General features: G+C 41.2%; 1 protein-coding gene across 2 annotated transcripts in view; it reads right to left on the bottom strand.

The window, feature by feature from the left end:
• klf8 (Kruppel-like factor 8) overlaps nt 1–17730 on the bottom strand; it is a 60894-nt gene that overhangs the window by 11024 nt on the left and 32140 nt on the right. Inside the window, exons 4-5 of one of the 2 annotated variants that reach the window (XM_043704641.1) lie at nt 5886–6034; nt 5373–5428 (exon numbers count right to left, since the gene is read on the bottom strand). In XM_043704641.1, the coding sequence (XP_043560576.1) occupies nt 5421–5428; nt 5886–6034 (157 nt within the window). In that variant the 3' untranslated portion in view covers nt 5373–5420. The remainder of the gene's footprint in view (nt 1–5372; nt 5429–5885; nt 6035–17730) is intronic. The other variant, XM_043704640.1, reaches the window with a different exon arrangement.

Genomic DNA, 17730 nt, shown 5'->3' with positions numbered 1-17730 from the left:
GGTAGGTATAGGACAGATGTTGGGGGTAGGTTCTTTACTCAGCGAGTCGTGAGTTCATGGAATGCCCTGCCAGTAGCAGTGGTGGACTCTCCCTCTTTATGGGCATTTAAGCGGGCATTGGATAGGCATATGGAGGATAGTGGGCTAGTGTAGGTTCGGTGGGCTTGGATCGGCGCAACATCGAGGGCCAAAGGGCCTGTACTGCGCTGTATTCTTCTACGTTCTATGTTCTATAAGCAGGGAGGTGGGACTAGTTTAGTTTGGGAATATATTCGGCATAGACTGGTTGGACTGAAGGGTTTGTTTCTATGCCGTATGACACTATATACCAGCTCTGGATACACTTCCCTACACTGAGCCAGTGTCACCACAATACATTTAAACTTGATACAAATCAGTGCACACTTAAATCTCAGAGAAGCCTGTTAAACAAAACATTTACTCTATATGCTCTGAAGAAAACGAAAGCAGGATTTTCTCAATTTGGATTCCAAATATTCCAACAAAGAAAGACAATCAGTAAGTAGCACATGGACGTAATTATCCAGAACAAATTTAACATCCTCTCAGCGACCTTGAACTAATGCAGAATACTAATTTTCTAAATGTAAAGTCTCATATTCGAATAAGTGAACTGACAGCACACCATTAAGTTCACATCAGTTTCAAAAAATCCATTTAATGCTGGCTCTAGGTGCAGTTTTTACTCCTTACTGTCAGCTTTAACTCTTTTGATCTTCTAGCAATATAACATTTCTTGAAATTGGTTAGGAAGGGAGCTCCAGGATGTTGATCACCTGAAAGTGAAGGACTAGTGACTCAGTTACACTGCAGGATGGTATATGGCTTGGAGTGGAACTTGCAGCTGGTGCACTTACAGGCATCTGCTACCCATTGTCTGTCTAGGTAGTCGAGGTCTCCTAAGGTTTGGAAGATGCTGTTGAAGGAACCTTGGCAAATTGTTGCCATGTATACTGTATATCATACACTCTGCAACCACTGTACTTTAGGGTGGTAATGGTAAATGGGGTACTGACACGTCAGACCATTTTGTCCTGGATGGTGTCAATGACTTTGAAAAGTTTTGCAGCTTCACTCATTCAGACAAATGCAAAGTATTCCATTACACTCCCGACTAGTGCTTTTCCGCGACGGACTCCGTGAAGGTGCAGGTTAATCACACCCCACAGAATACCTCATCTCCAACCTGATTTTGGTCCAGATTGCTTTCTGTTCAATGGCAACTCCCTAGGACGTTGACAGTGGGGAATTCAGCAATTGTAATGCCATTGTATGTCAAGGTGAGAATCAGAGTGGATTGTCTCCTATTGGAGATGGTCATTGCCAGGCATTTGTAGAACAAATATTAAACGTTTCAGCCCAATCCTGTATTTTATTCAAGTCTTACTGCATATTGACACAGACTGCTTCAACATCTGAGTCGCTGCAAATGCTGCTGAACATTGCACAATCAATAAACATCCCCACTTCTGACTTTTTGATGGGGGGAAGCAGTTGAAGATGGCTTGCCCTAAGATGCTAACCTGAGGAAAGGGCTCTTGTGGTGCAGTACTAGCGTCCCAACTTTGAACCAGAAGGCCCAGGTTCAGATCCCATCTATTCCAGCAGCACAGCAGAAACAAATTGATTAAAAATATCTACCCTGACCAACTCGTTTGCTGATGCTCCGAGACTGAAGTGATTAGTCTCCAACAAACACAACTATCTTCCTTTGTGCTGCTTATGATTCTAACCATGAAGATATTCCCCCTTGATTCTGCATTGACTTTAGTGCTGTTAGGGCTCCTTGTTACTATATCTGGTCAAATGTTGGCTTGATGCCAAGGTCAGCTCTTTTGTCCAAGCTTGTATCTTAATCACAGAGTTGTTGCAGTGCAGACGAAGGCCATTCAATCCATCATGTCTGCACTGGCTCTCTGAATAGACATAATGACTTAAAATGCAACTCTCCTGCCTTTCTTCACAACTCTGAATATTGTGTGAAAAAGTATTTTCTCACATCACATTTGTTTCTTTTGCAAATTCCCTTGTGTTAGTGTACTTTCATTCTCAAGGGGACAGCTATTGCCTGTCTTAGCTGTAATAATTTCTCACTCTCTCCAACCATTCAAGTTCAACAATCCAATGGCACTCCTCAGAGTTCACAGTGAAGCTGAGATTTTTCTGCTGACAACGCACAGCTCTTCTGCATAATTCAAAAGGAACATCTTGAATACTTCACCTAATTTGCATCTTACAGAAAAGAAAATTGGCAAGTGATGGATTCAAACCCAGACACCTGGCAACCCAGACATGAGATTAGATCAAGTTGAAACTTGCAGAAGGAATCGCTTGTTGGTATCTACTGACTGGGGTAAACATCTTCTTCCTACACTGACTGAGGTAGTTGAAGCAACACAGTGATTTCAATCAAAACCAGCTTCTACATGATACTTTCACATGGAAAGAGGTCCAAAATTTGGGACACAATCTCTTAGAAATAGAGGGAGGAGCCTTGATCTTAATTATTTGACTTAATTTTGATTTTATTGTCATGTTTACCCAAGTACAGGGAAAAGGTGCCATCTTAGGTACTTAGTGCCTAAGTACAGAATCTCAAGAATAAGTTAGAAAGAAAGAACAAAGTTAATATTTAAACATTACAGTAATTATAGTATAGCTTAAAACATAAGAAATAATGTTAAAAGTTTCACATTGCAGACTTTTAGTTTTAAGTAGAAAATAAAGAAATAAAGCCAAAAGTTCAAACATTACACAATCTTCCTTAAGTGCTTAGCCACAGTCAGACCGCACTTTGAGGAATCACCCCAAGAATGGAAGTCCATACTGAGGCCAGGCCGAGAGCCACATATCCCTGAAAGACCACCAAGCCAGGCCGAGAGACCCAAGTCGTTAATAGCTGTATCTACATTATCTTTTGCCTGTATCATGACGGTCCAGAGAGACTGGCTGAAAGCAGACGCATCAATACTTTTATTTGAAGACTTGGAGTTTCAATATTTTCTAATCAACCTGTTCAGAGATATTATTACACATCTCGTGAGCAGGTGCAACTTGAACCCAGGCCTTCTATCTCAGAGGTAGGGAAACTGTGACCATGCCAAAACCACCCTAGACTTGCAGGCATATAGAATTTTTCAACGTCGTCAAACATTAGAAGTGCTTTAATGGAAATAAAAGTACTTTAATGGTAGTGTAGTTACTGTGGGAATTTAGGAAACACAGCAAGCAATAAGGTGCACTGCAAAATTTCACAAACAGGAATGTGGTGATTACATAATCTGTTTTTGTGACAATGGTTGAGCAACTAAAACTAGCTATGGCACTGGGTAAAAGAGCAGTGTTCTGTTGTCCACTCCTCCCTATGTAAATGAGGCTAATGTACTGGGATTTCTATGAGCAGACAGATAAGGTGATGCTCCCCCTGAACTGCTGACGAGCACCTTCTGCCCAACCCAGGACCCACTAGTGGAAGCACAATTGAAACACAAGCAGCTTCTTGGTACTGGGCTGCAGGATATAAAGGAGACATTGTGGTGGAGAGTAGCTGAGCATATTGATGTTACCTCCTTCACGCACTAGAGCACCAAATAAAAATAGAAAATGCTGGAAAAACTCAGCAAGTCTAGCAGCATCTGTGGAGAGAGAGAAAGAGTTAATTTTTCAGGACGAAATTCACTATTCTTTGGCACATAATTGCCGTACAGATATATTTAGGCAAGTGCAGATTTGATTAGTCATACAGCATGGAAACAGATCTTTTGACCCAACTAATCCACATCACATTTCTGAACTAAATTAGTCCCACTTGCCTGCGTTTGACTCCTATCCCTCACAGTTCAGTGCAGAGCAATAAGGTCCAATATTTGCACATTATTCTGTCACTGCAAATTACTTTGTGAATGGAAAACTGAAATATTCAAAAAAACACTCCTGAAAATACATTTGAATTTTTTTTTAAAAACTATTATATTACTCAATATATTTTCAATGTCTCCAACAAGACAGATGGCATGTCAATGGAATGAAAGCAGGACATATTGGAAAGGCTCAGCAAGTCAGACAACTTGTGTGGAGGGGAACAGAGTTATCGTTTAATGAACCTCTGTGTGTAATTGAAAGCGGGTGGTGAACTGTGATGAAAGTACTAGTAAAGGTATAAGAACTTGTACAGCATTTTTGATTGTTGATAATCTCATATAGTTGGACTATGACAGAGGTGACACAAGGAAGTGCACCATACTAAATATGCCATCATTGCTTGACTTGTGAACAATCACTGCATCCACCACTTCTTCCTGCCCAGAGCCCATCACAGAGGGCTAATATTGGTCTAGGTTAAGTATGCAGCCTGCACCATGGAGTGAAATACCCAGTTAATGTCAGGACATGACCGTAGGAGTTGACTCAATTAAACAAATTTGCAGATAAATGGCTGCCAACTTCTTGTTGATGGACAGTCAAATGATCTGTCATTTTTCAAAATGGCTGCATGTCAGAATGAGGATGGGAAATTGACCCACACTGGCTGGTGCTCCAAATCACAGCCCTACCCAACTCCAATCTGGACCTTGACTGGAAACCCAGTTTAGTTTAATTAGCAAATATCCTGACAAAGCAGATGTTAGTTTGTGAGACAGTGAGCTTAACAATGGATGAAGCAGAAGCTACTGAGCATGACGATCTATCAGTCATAATAAAAGATGAAAGACATTCCACTTGGCATTATACAAGGAGCTTATGGACTAGGTCTCACTGGCCTGATCCTCAAAAGAGCAATGCAACTGGAATGACTACAGGCAGTGTTTCTACATGTGTTGCGAAAACACAGGAAATACTCAGCAAGTAGCACTCTCACCTCTCAGTTAGCAAGACTTCGGTTCAATTCCCACCCTTTTGAGCATTAAATTATCTTGGCAGCAGTCTTTTACCAGGAGATAAATCATCTTCCAGTTGACTGCAGACAGACAACATGGAAGCCAAAGGCAGAAGAAGAGCTTATAAAGAGGTGATTCAGTCCAAGGTTATTCAGTTAATCACCAATCAGAATGCAGAACAATCTTTTGAAGTGTAAAACAAAGATGCAGTTTTAATAAGTAATATTATAGACATCATACTGAACTAACTGGACTAACACATGGGCTTGATCCAATGAGTGATAAGGTGGAAGGTAGGAAAGTGGACATGAGGAATGTCAGCTCAGCCATGACCCAATTGAATGGTGCAACAGGCTCAAGGGGCCAAATGGCCTACATCTGTTTCTATTTCTTATAGTTTTATGCAGTGGTTTTCTGATTCAACTCAGACCCAAAGAATGAACTGGTTTACACCCAGGCACTGCAGCGGCTTACCATAGATGGCAATTTTCCCACCTCCTCTCGGCCAGGGTCTTGCTGTGGTCAACATACTCAAAAGGACAAGAAAATGATTTACAATGGTGAATAAGCAGCACACAAATAACCACGTAAAGTGCATTACCTTCCCACCAATGATATTCCTCCAGATACATTACTTCTATGTCACTTAGTTGAACATCCAGACTGACAAGATATTTCAAACGTGGGATGCTGAAAAGCACAGCAGGTCAGACAGCATCTGAGGAACAGTAAAATTGACATTTTGGGCAAAAGCTTTCCATCAGGAAACCTTTTGCCCGAAACGCTGATTTTCCTGCTCCTCGGATGCTGCCTGACCTGCTGTGCTTTTCCAGCACCACACTCTAATCTCTAGCATCTGCAGTACTCACTTTTGCCTAAGACATTTCAAAAGTCTGGTCTTTGCCAAACAACAACGTCATTAATTCGAACAATCAAACCGATTTGAATAAAATAGCCTGGATTCGGCACTTTGGGAGCTGCATCTACCTGTATGGATCCTTCGGTGGGCCTTTAAGTGAGAACTCTTTGTATAGACTTTGTTACAGCCCTCAAAGTCGCACTGGTGGACACGCCTCCTCTTGGGATCAGGTGACTCTGATCTCGGCAGCCGCCGTATTCCATGCATGTTCTGTGCACTGAGAAGGAGCAAAGGATGTCATGTTAGGAGTGTAAAAATGTGATTTTAAAAAAAAACTATTTTAAAATCTCTATTTCAAAAACATATCCAGTACTTATAGTGGCATTTTTTTTATTTCTTGCTAATTCAAGTTGGCTTTCAGAGGACCAAGAGTCATCGAGATGTACAGCACGGAAACACACCCTTCGCTCCAACTCACACACCCTTCGCTCCAACTCGTCCACGCCAACCAGATATCCCAACCTAATCTCGTCCCACTTGCCAGCACCCGGCCCATATCCCTTCAAACCCTTCCTATTCCAGATGCCTTTTAAATGTTGCAATTGTACCAGCCTCCACCACATCCTCTGCCAGCTCATTCCATACACTTACCACCCTCCGCGTGAAAGAGTTGCCCCTTAGGTCTCTTTTATATCTTTCCCCTCTTACCCCAAACCTGTCTCCTCTAATTCTGGACTCCCCCACCCCAGGAAGTAGACTTTGTCTATTTAACCTATCCATGCCCCTCATGATTTTATAAACTTCACTAAGGTCACCCCTCAGCCTCCAACACTTCAAGGAAAACAGCCCCAGTCTATTCAGCCTCTCCCTATAGCTCAAATCCTCCAACCCTGGCAACATCCTTGGAATCTTTTCTGAATCCAGAAGGTTTCACAACATTTTTCCAAGAGGAGGGAGACCAGAATTGCAAGCAATATTCCAACAGTGGCCTAACCAATGTTGTGTACTGCCACAACATGACCTTCCAACTCCTGTACTCCAGACTCTGACCAATAAAGGGAAGCATACCAAATACCTTCTTTGCTATCCTATCTACTTGTGACTCTACTTTCAAGGAGCTATGAACTTGTACTCCAAGGTCTCTGTTCAGCAAAATTCCCAAGGACTTAATGGTAAAGTGGATAAGTCCTGTTCAGATTTGATTTCCCAAAAATGCAGCACCTCACATTTAACTAAATTAAACTCCATTGGATCAAGATCCTGTTGTAATCTGAGGTAACCTCCTTCACTGTTCACTACACCTCCAATTTTGGAGTCATCTGCAAACTTACTAACTGTACCTCTTATGCTCGCATCCAAATCATTTATATAAATGGTGGAAAGTAGTGGACCCAGCACCGACCATTGTGGCACTCCACTGGTCACAGGCCTCCAGTTTGAAAAACAACTCTCCACCACCACCTTCTGTCTTTTACCACCTTTGGGCCAGTTCTGTATCCACATGGCTAGTTCCCCTGTATTCCATGAGATCTAACCTTGCTAACCAGTCTCCCATGGGGATCCTTGTTGAATGCCTTCATATAGATCACACCACCGCTCTGCCCTCATCAATCCTCTCTGTTACTTCTTCAAAAAACTCAATCAAGTTTGTGAGACATAACTTCCCACACACAAAGCTATGTTGACTATCCCTAATTAGTCCTTGCCTTTCCAAATACATGTACATCCTGTCCCTCAGAATTCCCTCCAACAACTTGCCCACCACTGACGTCAGGCTCACTGGTCTATAGTTCACTTACTTGTCCTTACCATCTTTCTTAAATAGTGGCACCATGTTAGTCAACCTCCAATTTTCCAGCACCTCACCTGTGACTATTGATGATACAAAACATCTCAGCAAGAGTCCCAGCAATCACTCTCCTACCTTCCCACAAATTTCTAGGGTCCACTTGATCAGGTCCTGGGGATTAGTCCACTTTTATGTGTTTCAAGACATCCAACACTTCCTCCTCTGTAATATGGACATTGTTCACGATGTCACCATCTATTTCCCTACATTCTATATCTTTCATGTCCTTCTCCACAGTAAACACTGATGCAAAATACTTGTTTAGTATCTCCCCCATCTCCTGCAACTCCACATAAAGGCTGCCTTGATCACTGAGGGGCCCTATTCTCTTCCTAATTATCCTTTGTCCTTAATGTATTTGTAAAAACCCTTTGGATTCTCCTTAAACCTATTTGCCAGAACTATCTCATGTCCTCTTTTTGCCCTCCTGATTTCCCTCTTAAGTATACTCCTACTTCGTTTATACTCTAAGGATTCACTCGATCTATCCTGTCTATACCTGACATGTGCTTCCTTCTTCTTCTTAACCAAATGCTCAACTTCTCTAGTCATCCAGCATTCCCTATACCTACCAGCCTTTCCTTTCACCCTAACAGGAATATACCGTCTCTGGACTCTCATTATTTCATTACTGAAGGCTTCCCATTTTCAACTCTTCTCTTTACCTGCAAACATCTGCCCCAATCAGATTTTGAAAGTTCTTGCTCAATACCTTCAAAATTAGCCTTCCTCAAAATTTAGAACTTCAACTTTTAGATCTGGTCTATCTTTTTCCATCACTATTTTAGAACTAATAGAATTATTGTCGCTGGCCCCAAAGTGCTCCCCCACTGACACCTCAGTCACCTGCCCTGCCTTATTTCCCAAGAGTAGGTCAAGTTTTGCACCTTCTCTAGTAGGTATATCCAAATACTGAATTCACAATTTTTCTTGTACGCACTTAATAAATTTCTCTCCATCTAAACCCTTAACACTATAGCAGTCCCAGTCTATGTTTGGAAAGTTAAAATCCTCCACCATAACCACCCTAAGCACCCTATTATTCTTACAGGTAACTGAGATCTCCGTACAAATTTGTTTCTCAATTTCCTGCTGACTATTAGGGGGTTTATAATATAACTGCAATAAGGCGATCACCTTTTCCTTATTTCTCAGTTCTACCCAAATAAGTTCCCTGGATGTATACTTCCGGGAATATCCTCCATCAGGACAGGTGTAATGCTATCCCTTATCAAAAAGGCCATTCCCTCTTCTCTTGCCTCCCTTTCTGTCCTTCCTGTAGTATTTGTATCCTGGAACATTAAGCTGCCAGTCCTGTCCATCTCTGAGCCATGTTTCTGTAATTGCTGTGATATCGCAGTCCCATTTCCTAACCATGCCCTGAGTTTACCTGCCTTCCCTGTTAAGCCTTTTGCATTGAAATAAATGTAGTTTAATTTATCAGTCCTGTGTTGTTCTCTGCTTGGTCCCTGCCTGCCCTGACTTGCTTCTGTTCTCAACTGTATCAGTCCCAGATTGATCGTCCCACCTCCCCCCACAACACACCTTACTACTTTAAATCTTCCTGAGCAGCTCTAGCAAATCTCCCTGCCAGTATATTAGCCCCCTTCCAATTTAGGTGTAATCGGTCCTTCTTGAACACGTCACTTCTACCAGAAGAGAGTCCAATGATCCAAAAATGTCAACCTCTCAAACACCAGCTTCTCAGCCATGCATTCATCTGCTCTATCCTCTATTCCTACCCTTACTAGCTCATAGCACCGGGAGTAATCCAGATATTATTGCTCTCGAGGATCTCCTTGTTAAATTCCACCTAACTCTCTATATTCTCTCTTCAGAATCTCATCCTTTGCCCTTCCTATGTCATTGATCCCAATGTGTACAATGGCCTCCTGCTGGGCCCTCTCCTCGAGAGTATTCTGCACCCTCTCTGAGATATCTTTGATCCTGGCACCAAGGAAGCAACACACCATTCTGATTTTTCGCTGCTGGCCACAGAAACATCTGTCTGTACCTCGGACTGGAGAGTTCCCTGACACAATCAATCTCTTGGAACCCAGCGTACCCCTCATTGCATTAGAGCCAGTCTCAATACCAGAAACATGGCTGTTCATGCTACATTCCCCTGAGAATCCATCACTCCCTACATTTTCCAAAACGGCATACTTGTTTGAAATGGGGATAGCCACAAAAGACTCCTGCACCACCTGCCTATCTATCTTACCTTTCCTGAGTCAAGCCATCTATGTGACTGTAACTGTGACTTTTCTCCCTTCCTATAACTGCCATCCATCACACCCCCCTTGCTCTTGTAAATTCCTCATCGCCTCTGTCTTTCCAACCATTCCATTTGATTTGACAGGATTCACAACCAACGGCAGATATAATCCTCAGTAACATGTAAACTCTCTCTAAACTCCCACATCCAACAAGAATAGCATATCACTCTCCTAAAGGCCACTTTTGCTTGTTCCAACCTACAGACCCAGAAAATAGCCCTGTCTTATTCCTCTACAAAACACTGCTCCAGGCTAACTTAATACTTATGGCATATATTTTGAAGTTTAATCACGACAAATATCTCAAATAAAACATATAATCAAGAAAGAACCCACGCTACTTACTATTATAGATTTACAGCAAGGCTATAACTATCCACTTATCTGTTTCTGTTCTGTGACCTCTCCCAAACAGGTGCCTCCAAGATTAGTTGTGAATTTCACTGTTAATTGTCCTAGACGCACTCTGATGTCCAGCGATACAAGAATTCAACAGCAAAGGCAGTAACTGTGCAGGTTCACTACTGTGTCAGTTAGCAGTGTGGGTTTCTCTACCTCACTTTCTCCTCCTCCCCCCACCACTGCACTGACCTGACCTGACCATGCGTTGCTTTGTCTGTCCCTCTCCCTTTTAAAAGTACCACTGTTTTGACTTTTTTTCTCTCCAAAGTTCCAAAACAATGCAACAGCACATAAAACAGTAATTGCTGCTCCTGGAATTTGAGGAAATCCCCTCCAACATCTAAAATACCTCAAGTAAGAAGCAGCCTATTACAGCTAGAAATTTTTCCCACCCCCCCATCTTGGATTTACCCAGAATCCCCAAGAGAATGCCTTCATTATGTCTTCAAAATCTCATTTGAGCTGGTTCATTAAATGAAATCGGAAATGTGATTGATTTCCTTCACTCTGACAGCTACCTGAAGGATCGCTTCTGTTTCTGAAGAACAAGCAGAAAGTTTGCTTTGGTTTCCGCTTGGTTATACATGGCTGCAGTTGTGCACACATTCCTCAGAGTGGCAATGCTGGAACAGATCTGACTATCCATAGACTGATATTGCCACCAACAGCAACATAACAGTAAGACACCTTGCAGTTACAGAGTTAGCAAAATGGTTACAAAAAATTATATAAAAATAAATATCAATGTTAACAACCTAGGTAAATTAAAAACGTCTGAAGATCATGGTTTTATCAGTGCAGCTTTCTTTTTCTCTTTTGATATTCAATTTCTCCTGCACCTCAAGACTATTTAGAGTTAATAGACTCTTTTTTTCAACTCAATTAGCTTCCCAGCAAGTATCCCACTTTATTGCTTGATTGTTCGGTAAGTATACTCATACCAAGAAGTAAACCTAGAAAAATCTAGAAAAGCTGGCAAAAAAAACTAGGAAAAGATACAATCCCAAACAGGCCTTTAAAAAAGTTATGATATAGGAGAACAGTGAATTGGTAAATGGGTGTAAAAGCAAAGTAATTCAGATGCTGGAGATTAATAAAAATAGAATTTGCTGGAGAAAACATGGATCTGGGATCATCTCTAGAGAGGGTAACTGAGCCAATGTTTCAAGTCCAAAAATGACACTACTTTGGAACTGAAGGGGGGGCTGGAAGAAAGGATTTTATGCTATTGGCAAAGGGGGAGGAGGATTAGGTGAAACAGAATGTAAACGTACCTGCAGCAAAAGACAGAGGATGTTAATGCACTGGAGATTTAGATGCAGGACAGATGCTATTGGTAGGTGTCAATAACAAAAAAAGGTCAGCTCTACTGATAGCAAACCAACACAAAGAAGACACTAGGGAAGGGAAGGAAAGGAGTATAATCAAAATGGAGGACAGCGACCATGGTCTGAAGTTGTTGAAGTCAAATGTTGAGTCCTGAAAGCTATGAAGTGTTTAAATGGAAAATTAATTGCAGTTCTTCCAAATTGCATTGCAGTTTCTGGGAGCAGGCTTTTGACAGAAACATTACCATGAGGGCATGATTGTGTATTAAAATAGCAAGTAGCTGGAAGGTTAGGATCATTCTTACAGAATGGAAGTGCTCCACAATGTAGTCACCCAGTCTATGTTTAGTCTCACCAATGTAAATGAAACCACAATGTGAGCAGCAAATGCTGTAGGTTGAAAGAAGCACAATAGATTACTTATTCTCCTGACAAGGTGGAGTTGGGACCTTTGACAGTGAGGAGGGAGGAGGTCAAAGGACAAGCGTTGCACCTACTGTGTTTGCAATGTGTATGACATTAGATTTGTCAGTTAACCCGCATGTAATTCATTAATGAAAAGGGGAGATTTGAAGGAACAAGGTTGATTTTCTACAAGAGAATGAGACAATACATTCAGTCGTTTGATATTTTAATTGGTGTAATTACCAAAACGTTGGAATTTGTACTGAGCATTGAGAGCACGGATGGAAAGGATTCCATTACATTAAAAACTATGATAAAACTGCTGCTCTGGGGAATTAATTATTTTTCCTTTAAGCTTTTAAAAGATATTTCTAGCTGTAGCTGCAAATGATCTATTGCTGGAGGGGTATAAAAAAAAGTTATTTTCTAAAACTACACCCAATTAACAAACGGTGGATTTAAATCAAATTTAATCTCATTAAATTTTAGATCATTTTCATTGCAGTTTTAGGCACCAGATTTAACTTTGAAAATTTTCTTCAAATTGTTGCTTCTCAAAACTCAAGACATTTCTCAAAGTCTTGGAGATTTTACAGCCTTTGCATTCAAAGCTTAGGTTAACATTAAACAGGTAGAGTGCATCCTTTACAAAAGACAAGGATCTGATGTTATGATTGAAGGCAAAGTGAGATTTAATTTGCAGAAGATCATTAACATCCATGTTCCCAAACTCCTTGCTTCTCATCTCTCTCCTCTCTTATCCAATAAACGTCAATCTTACTTTCCCGTTTAACTCCCAACCCAGTTCCCAACATTCAAAATGGATGTTTCTAGTTTCTCCCCTCTGGTTCCAATTTAGTAAGAGAAAAATCAAATACCGCATTTTGTTCTAGTTTACTTGACAATTCATCATGGCTGCAGCTTCTTCCAAAAAGTTCGTCCAAAGGGACAGGAACAAACACTTATTCCAACACATGCAACTCACCTCCTAACCCCCTCCATAAAGGGCTTCCCTTAATCTTTGCCACTTCTCCTCTGCCCACCTCAGCCACACCACCACTAAGACCACTGTAGTCAGACTTTCTTCCAACACTGTGGCCAAATCCCTACATACTGGTGGTGGTGAGCACCATGTGCAAAAATTCTGGATTCGCCCATGAACACGTGGCTAGAGTCTATGAAGCGGGCAATCAGCAGGAAGAAACTTGATTTTGGGGAGGGACTTATCAACACATTATCAGAAGAATTATGTTGCCTGAAAACATCCAGAATGAATGGTCAACATGTTTACAATTACTAGATTTTAACCAAATCCAATTCCTGTAATCAGTTATAAATATGATATGCTGGGAAGCAAAACAACCCATCTTAGTCTATCTTCCAAATTTTGGTCTTCCCTCCCTCGCCTAAGTTTATATTAGACGTGCAGCCAATTGGTCAGGAGCCTGAGTCCACTGCGTTCCCAATTCTCATTTCTATCTTTCTTATTAATTTTCCATTCTTGGCATTTTACTAGGCTTGTGAACTCCTAACTCTATCTTTTTCAACTAACCAGTCATTAGACCAGGATATAAAACAGTCAGCCAAACTGATCCAATTGGTTTCTCACTGGATAGCTTAGGTTAAAATTAAAATATTTGTTTTAATGATTTCCTTCTGCGATTAGTAAAGACAGGTAGTTTGAGCCTCTGACCAAACTTCCTGCTATTTAACCCCTAAAGCTAAATGCAAAGCTCTTTCAGAGAAAATGCAGAGTAGAACTACAGTGACCATTTAATCATGTGGATAGACATCAGACCAGAGTAGAGTGGAACATATTTTGATCTACAAGTGCACATAGCAGGCTCTCTCTCAAAACAAAGGCCTTGTGCAAGCTAACATAGATAACCTTCCTCCAAAATCCAGACCACAGGATTAGTTAGTTGCTTCAGGAACAGAAAAAAAGATAAACAATGAGATAGCGGTGCCAAATCAAATATCTGACCTGCCAAATCCCAGATTTTGATTGCAGCTTTCATAAATAGATCAGGATATTAGCGAGTTTTGAGAAGATCTGTAGCTCAGGTTGAGGTTCTGGATGTAGATTTGATCGCTGAGCTGGAAGGTTCGTTTTCAGACATTTTGTCACCATCAATGAGCCTCCAGAAGAAACTCAGGTGGCATGGCCCGCTTTCTATTTGCGTGTTTAAGTTTCCTTGGGTTGGTGATGCCATTTCCTGTGATGTCATTCCCTGTTTTTTTCTCAGGGAGTGGTAAATGGGATCCAAGTCAATGTGTTTGTTGATAGCATTCTAGTTGGAATGCCATGCTTCAAGGAATTCTCATGCGTATCTGTGTTTGGCTTGTCCCAGTCGAAGTGGTGTCCTTCCTCATCTGTATGTAAAGATACTAGTGAGAGTGGGTCATGTCTTTTGGTGGCTAGTTTTCTGTCTGTTTGTCCAATGTAGTGTTTGTTACAGTTCTTGCAAGGTATTTTGTAAATGACATTTTTTCTTTTTGTCTGCATAGGGTCTTTCAAGTTCATTAGCTTCTGTTTTAGTGTGTTGGTGGACTACCATGATGCCAAGGGATCTGAGTAGTCTGGCAGTCATTTCCGAGATGTCTTTGATGTAGGAGAGAGTGGCTAGGATTTCTGGATGTGTTTTTTCTGCATGTTTGGGTTTGTTGCTGAGAAATCGATAGACTGTGTTCATTGGGTACCTGTTCTTTTTGAATACACTGTATTGGTGATTTTCCTCTGATCTGTGTAGTGCCTCGTTGAAATAATGTTCTAATGTAGTTTTGTTTGTGGGTGTTGGGATGATTGCTTCTGTAGTTCAATATTTGGTCAGCATGTGCTGTTTTCCTGGAGATGCTGGTTTGAAGTTCCCCATTGGCTGATCACTCTACTGTGACATCTAGGAATGGCAGTTTATTGTTGTTTTCCTCCTCTTTAGTGAATTTTATGCCAGTAAGGGTATTATTGATGGTCTTGAAGATTTTCTTTAAATTGTTTTGTTTATGATGACTAAGGTGTCATCCACGTAGCAGACCCAAAGTTTGGACTGAATGGTTGGCAGAGCTGTTTGTTCGAGTCCCTGCATTATTGCCACTGCTAAGAAACCTGATATCGGAGATCCCATGGGTGTATCGTTGGTTTGTCTGTCGGTTTTGTTGTTAAAGGTGAAATGGGTGGTAAGCCATAAATAGAAAGCGGGCCATGCCACCAGCACTTCATCCAGAGGCTCACTGAAGACGTTACCAGTATGGTGATGAAATGTCTGAAAACGAACCTTCCAGCTCAGCAAGCAAACCTATATCCAGATCAGGATGCGTGTGTAAAAGTTAGATATACAAACTAGAGCTTTCAAGCTAAAACAGCAACTTCAATCTTGTTAATACTTCTATAATCCTTTTTGATAGCACTTGCATTGTACTCAGATGCCTTCTCAGTTCTGTAGATAAAGAGCATGATCAGAAGTTCAGAATCTTAAATTGATCCACCTGTAATGGGAAAGTATTCTCGACTAATGCATTAGAAGTATTGGAATAATAATTGTAAGCATTTCCCTACCATTTTGGAGAGTCACAGTCACTCCTCTATACAGGCATGTATACAAGTACATCCACCTGGAATGATACATTCCATTTCTTCATCACTAGTTGCTGCTGTAGCACAAAGTCACCTCTATCCTCACCCACCTGTACAAATGCTGTCCCATTTGACCTTAACTATGTCTAATTTAAATGTCAAAAGTGAACTATTGTACAAGGATTCCAAAATAATCCATTTCTTGTTGGCAACTGTGATTAATATCTATGCTCTGACTTTAAAAGCAATCTGCTCAGCAAGAACAAAACCAATAAATTTTGAAAAGGGGCTGCGTGAAAGTTGCTACATTCTTGGCCTCACCATTTCAACCTGCAGGGTTCAGGTAGTAAGGGTGTTTCCACCTGTGGGCAGAATTAAGATGTGGAAGTCACACAGCCTGTTGGACATCACTGCCATTGATTTAATTTGAAAGCATGGGAGAGACTGCACAGTGCTACCTGTATAACCTAACAGAAGGAAGCAGAAGAGATCAAGGTGTGCGTCAGTTTTAAAACTGCTTTTGAGAATTCCTTGTGAGCCAGCTTTGGTCTCCAAAACCCAGGAGTTAAAACAGACTGTGTTGAGCAAAGGAGTCCACAATAGCCAGGTTGAAATTCAGGGTTTTGAAAGCAGTTACAAAAACAAGCAATTTCAGACTTTTAGTCAACAGTGTTTTCTATCTTCGACACAAAGAGGTCCATAAGAAACAGAAGCAAGCAAAGCCCACTTCACCCACGAACTTGGTTGCACCATTCAACTGCTGATTTGGCCTAAATACCACTTTCCCGCCTCTCCGGCAAAACCCTCAACTAACTCATCAATTGAACATGTCTCACTCGAACTTTAATACATTAAATGATCAAGTTTCCACTGCTTGCTGGGGGCAGAGAATTTCATATGCTGACAATCTCTCAAAATAAATTCCTCTTTATTTACATTATAAATGGGGAACACTTTTTAAATATAAAAAAGAAGACCCCTCTACTTTTAGATTTCTCCCGTGGAAGGAAACATCAGTCTTGTTGTGCCCCTTCAGAATGTTCGGTTTCAATAAGATCACCTCTTAATCTTCGAAACTCCAAACCCTGGAAACTGCTTAGTCTTTCCTCAGAAGAGAATCCCTTCACTTCAGGAATCAGTCAATGAACCTTCTTTGAACTGCTTCTAATGCGTCTCCCTCCTTAAGTAGGAAGGCCAAACAAAAATGTGCACATGGAACTGCAGGTTCAATCTCACCAATGGTGTGTACAGCTAAAGCAAGATATCCCTATAGTTTACTACACTTCCCTTGCATAAAATTCAATATTCCATTTGTCTCCTTAATTGCCTGTTGTATCTGAATGCCAACATTCTGTGCAACATGCATAAGGATATCCAGATCCTTCTATACTGCAGCATCTCTCCATTTAAATAATATCCTACTTTACAAATCTTCATGCCAAAGTGGACAACCTCACACCATTATACTCAATCAGCCTGTCATAATCTATACACTAATTCTGTGTATCCTCTTCACACTCACTTACTTTTGTTTTGGTATCAGCAGCAAATTTAGCTACATATAATTCGCCCCTTCATCTAATTTAATAATATGGCTCATAAATAACTGGAGGTCTCAGAACTGATCCCTGCAGCCAGTAGTTACGGATTTCCAAACTGCAGATAAACCATTTATTCCACTTATAGTGATCTACAGTGTACATCCAGTCAGGAGGCCTATTCCTACTGGTGACTTCTTTCCTTCGTGATTTCTGATCTCCACTTAAAAAGACTCAATGTTTCATTCTTCTGAGCCAAGATCACTTGTTTCTACTGTACTCATGGAAATGTGTTGCTGGAAAAGCGCAGCAGGTCAGGCAGCATCTAGGGAACAGGAGAATCGACGTTTCGGGCATTAGCCCTTCTTCAGGAATGAGGAAAGTTGGTCCAGCAGGCTAAGATAAAAGATAGGGAGGAGGGACCTGGGGGAGGGGCGTCGGAAATGTGATAGGTGGAAAGAGGTCAAGGTGAGGGTGATAGGTCAGACTGGGGTGGGGGCGGAGAGGTCGGGAAGAAGATTGCAGGTTAGGAAGGCGATGCTGGACTCGATGGGTTTGACTGAGGCATCTTCCGCCCAGGAACCCTCCAACCCCAAGGGAT

Source organism: Chiloscyllium plagiosum, chromosome 15 (genome assembly GCF_004010195.1).
Source record: "Chiloscyllium plagiosum isolate BGI_BamShark_2017 chromosome 15, ASM401019v2, whole genome shotgun sequence".
Taxonomy (NCBI): Eukaryota; Metazoa; Chordata; class Chondrichthyes; order Orectolobiformes; family Hemiscylliidae; genus Chiloscyllium; species Chiloscyllium plagiosum.
Note: the sequence above shows the minus strand (reverse complement) of the source record. Positions and strands in the feature narration are given on the sequence as shown.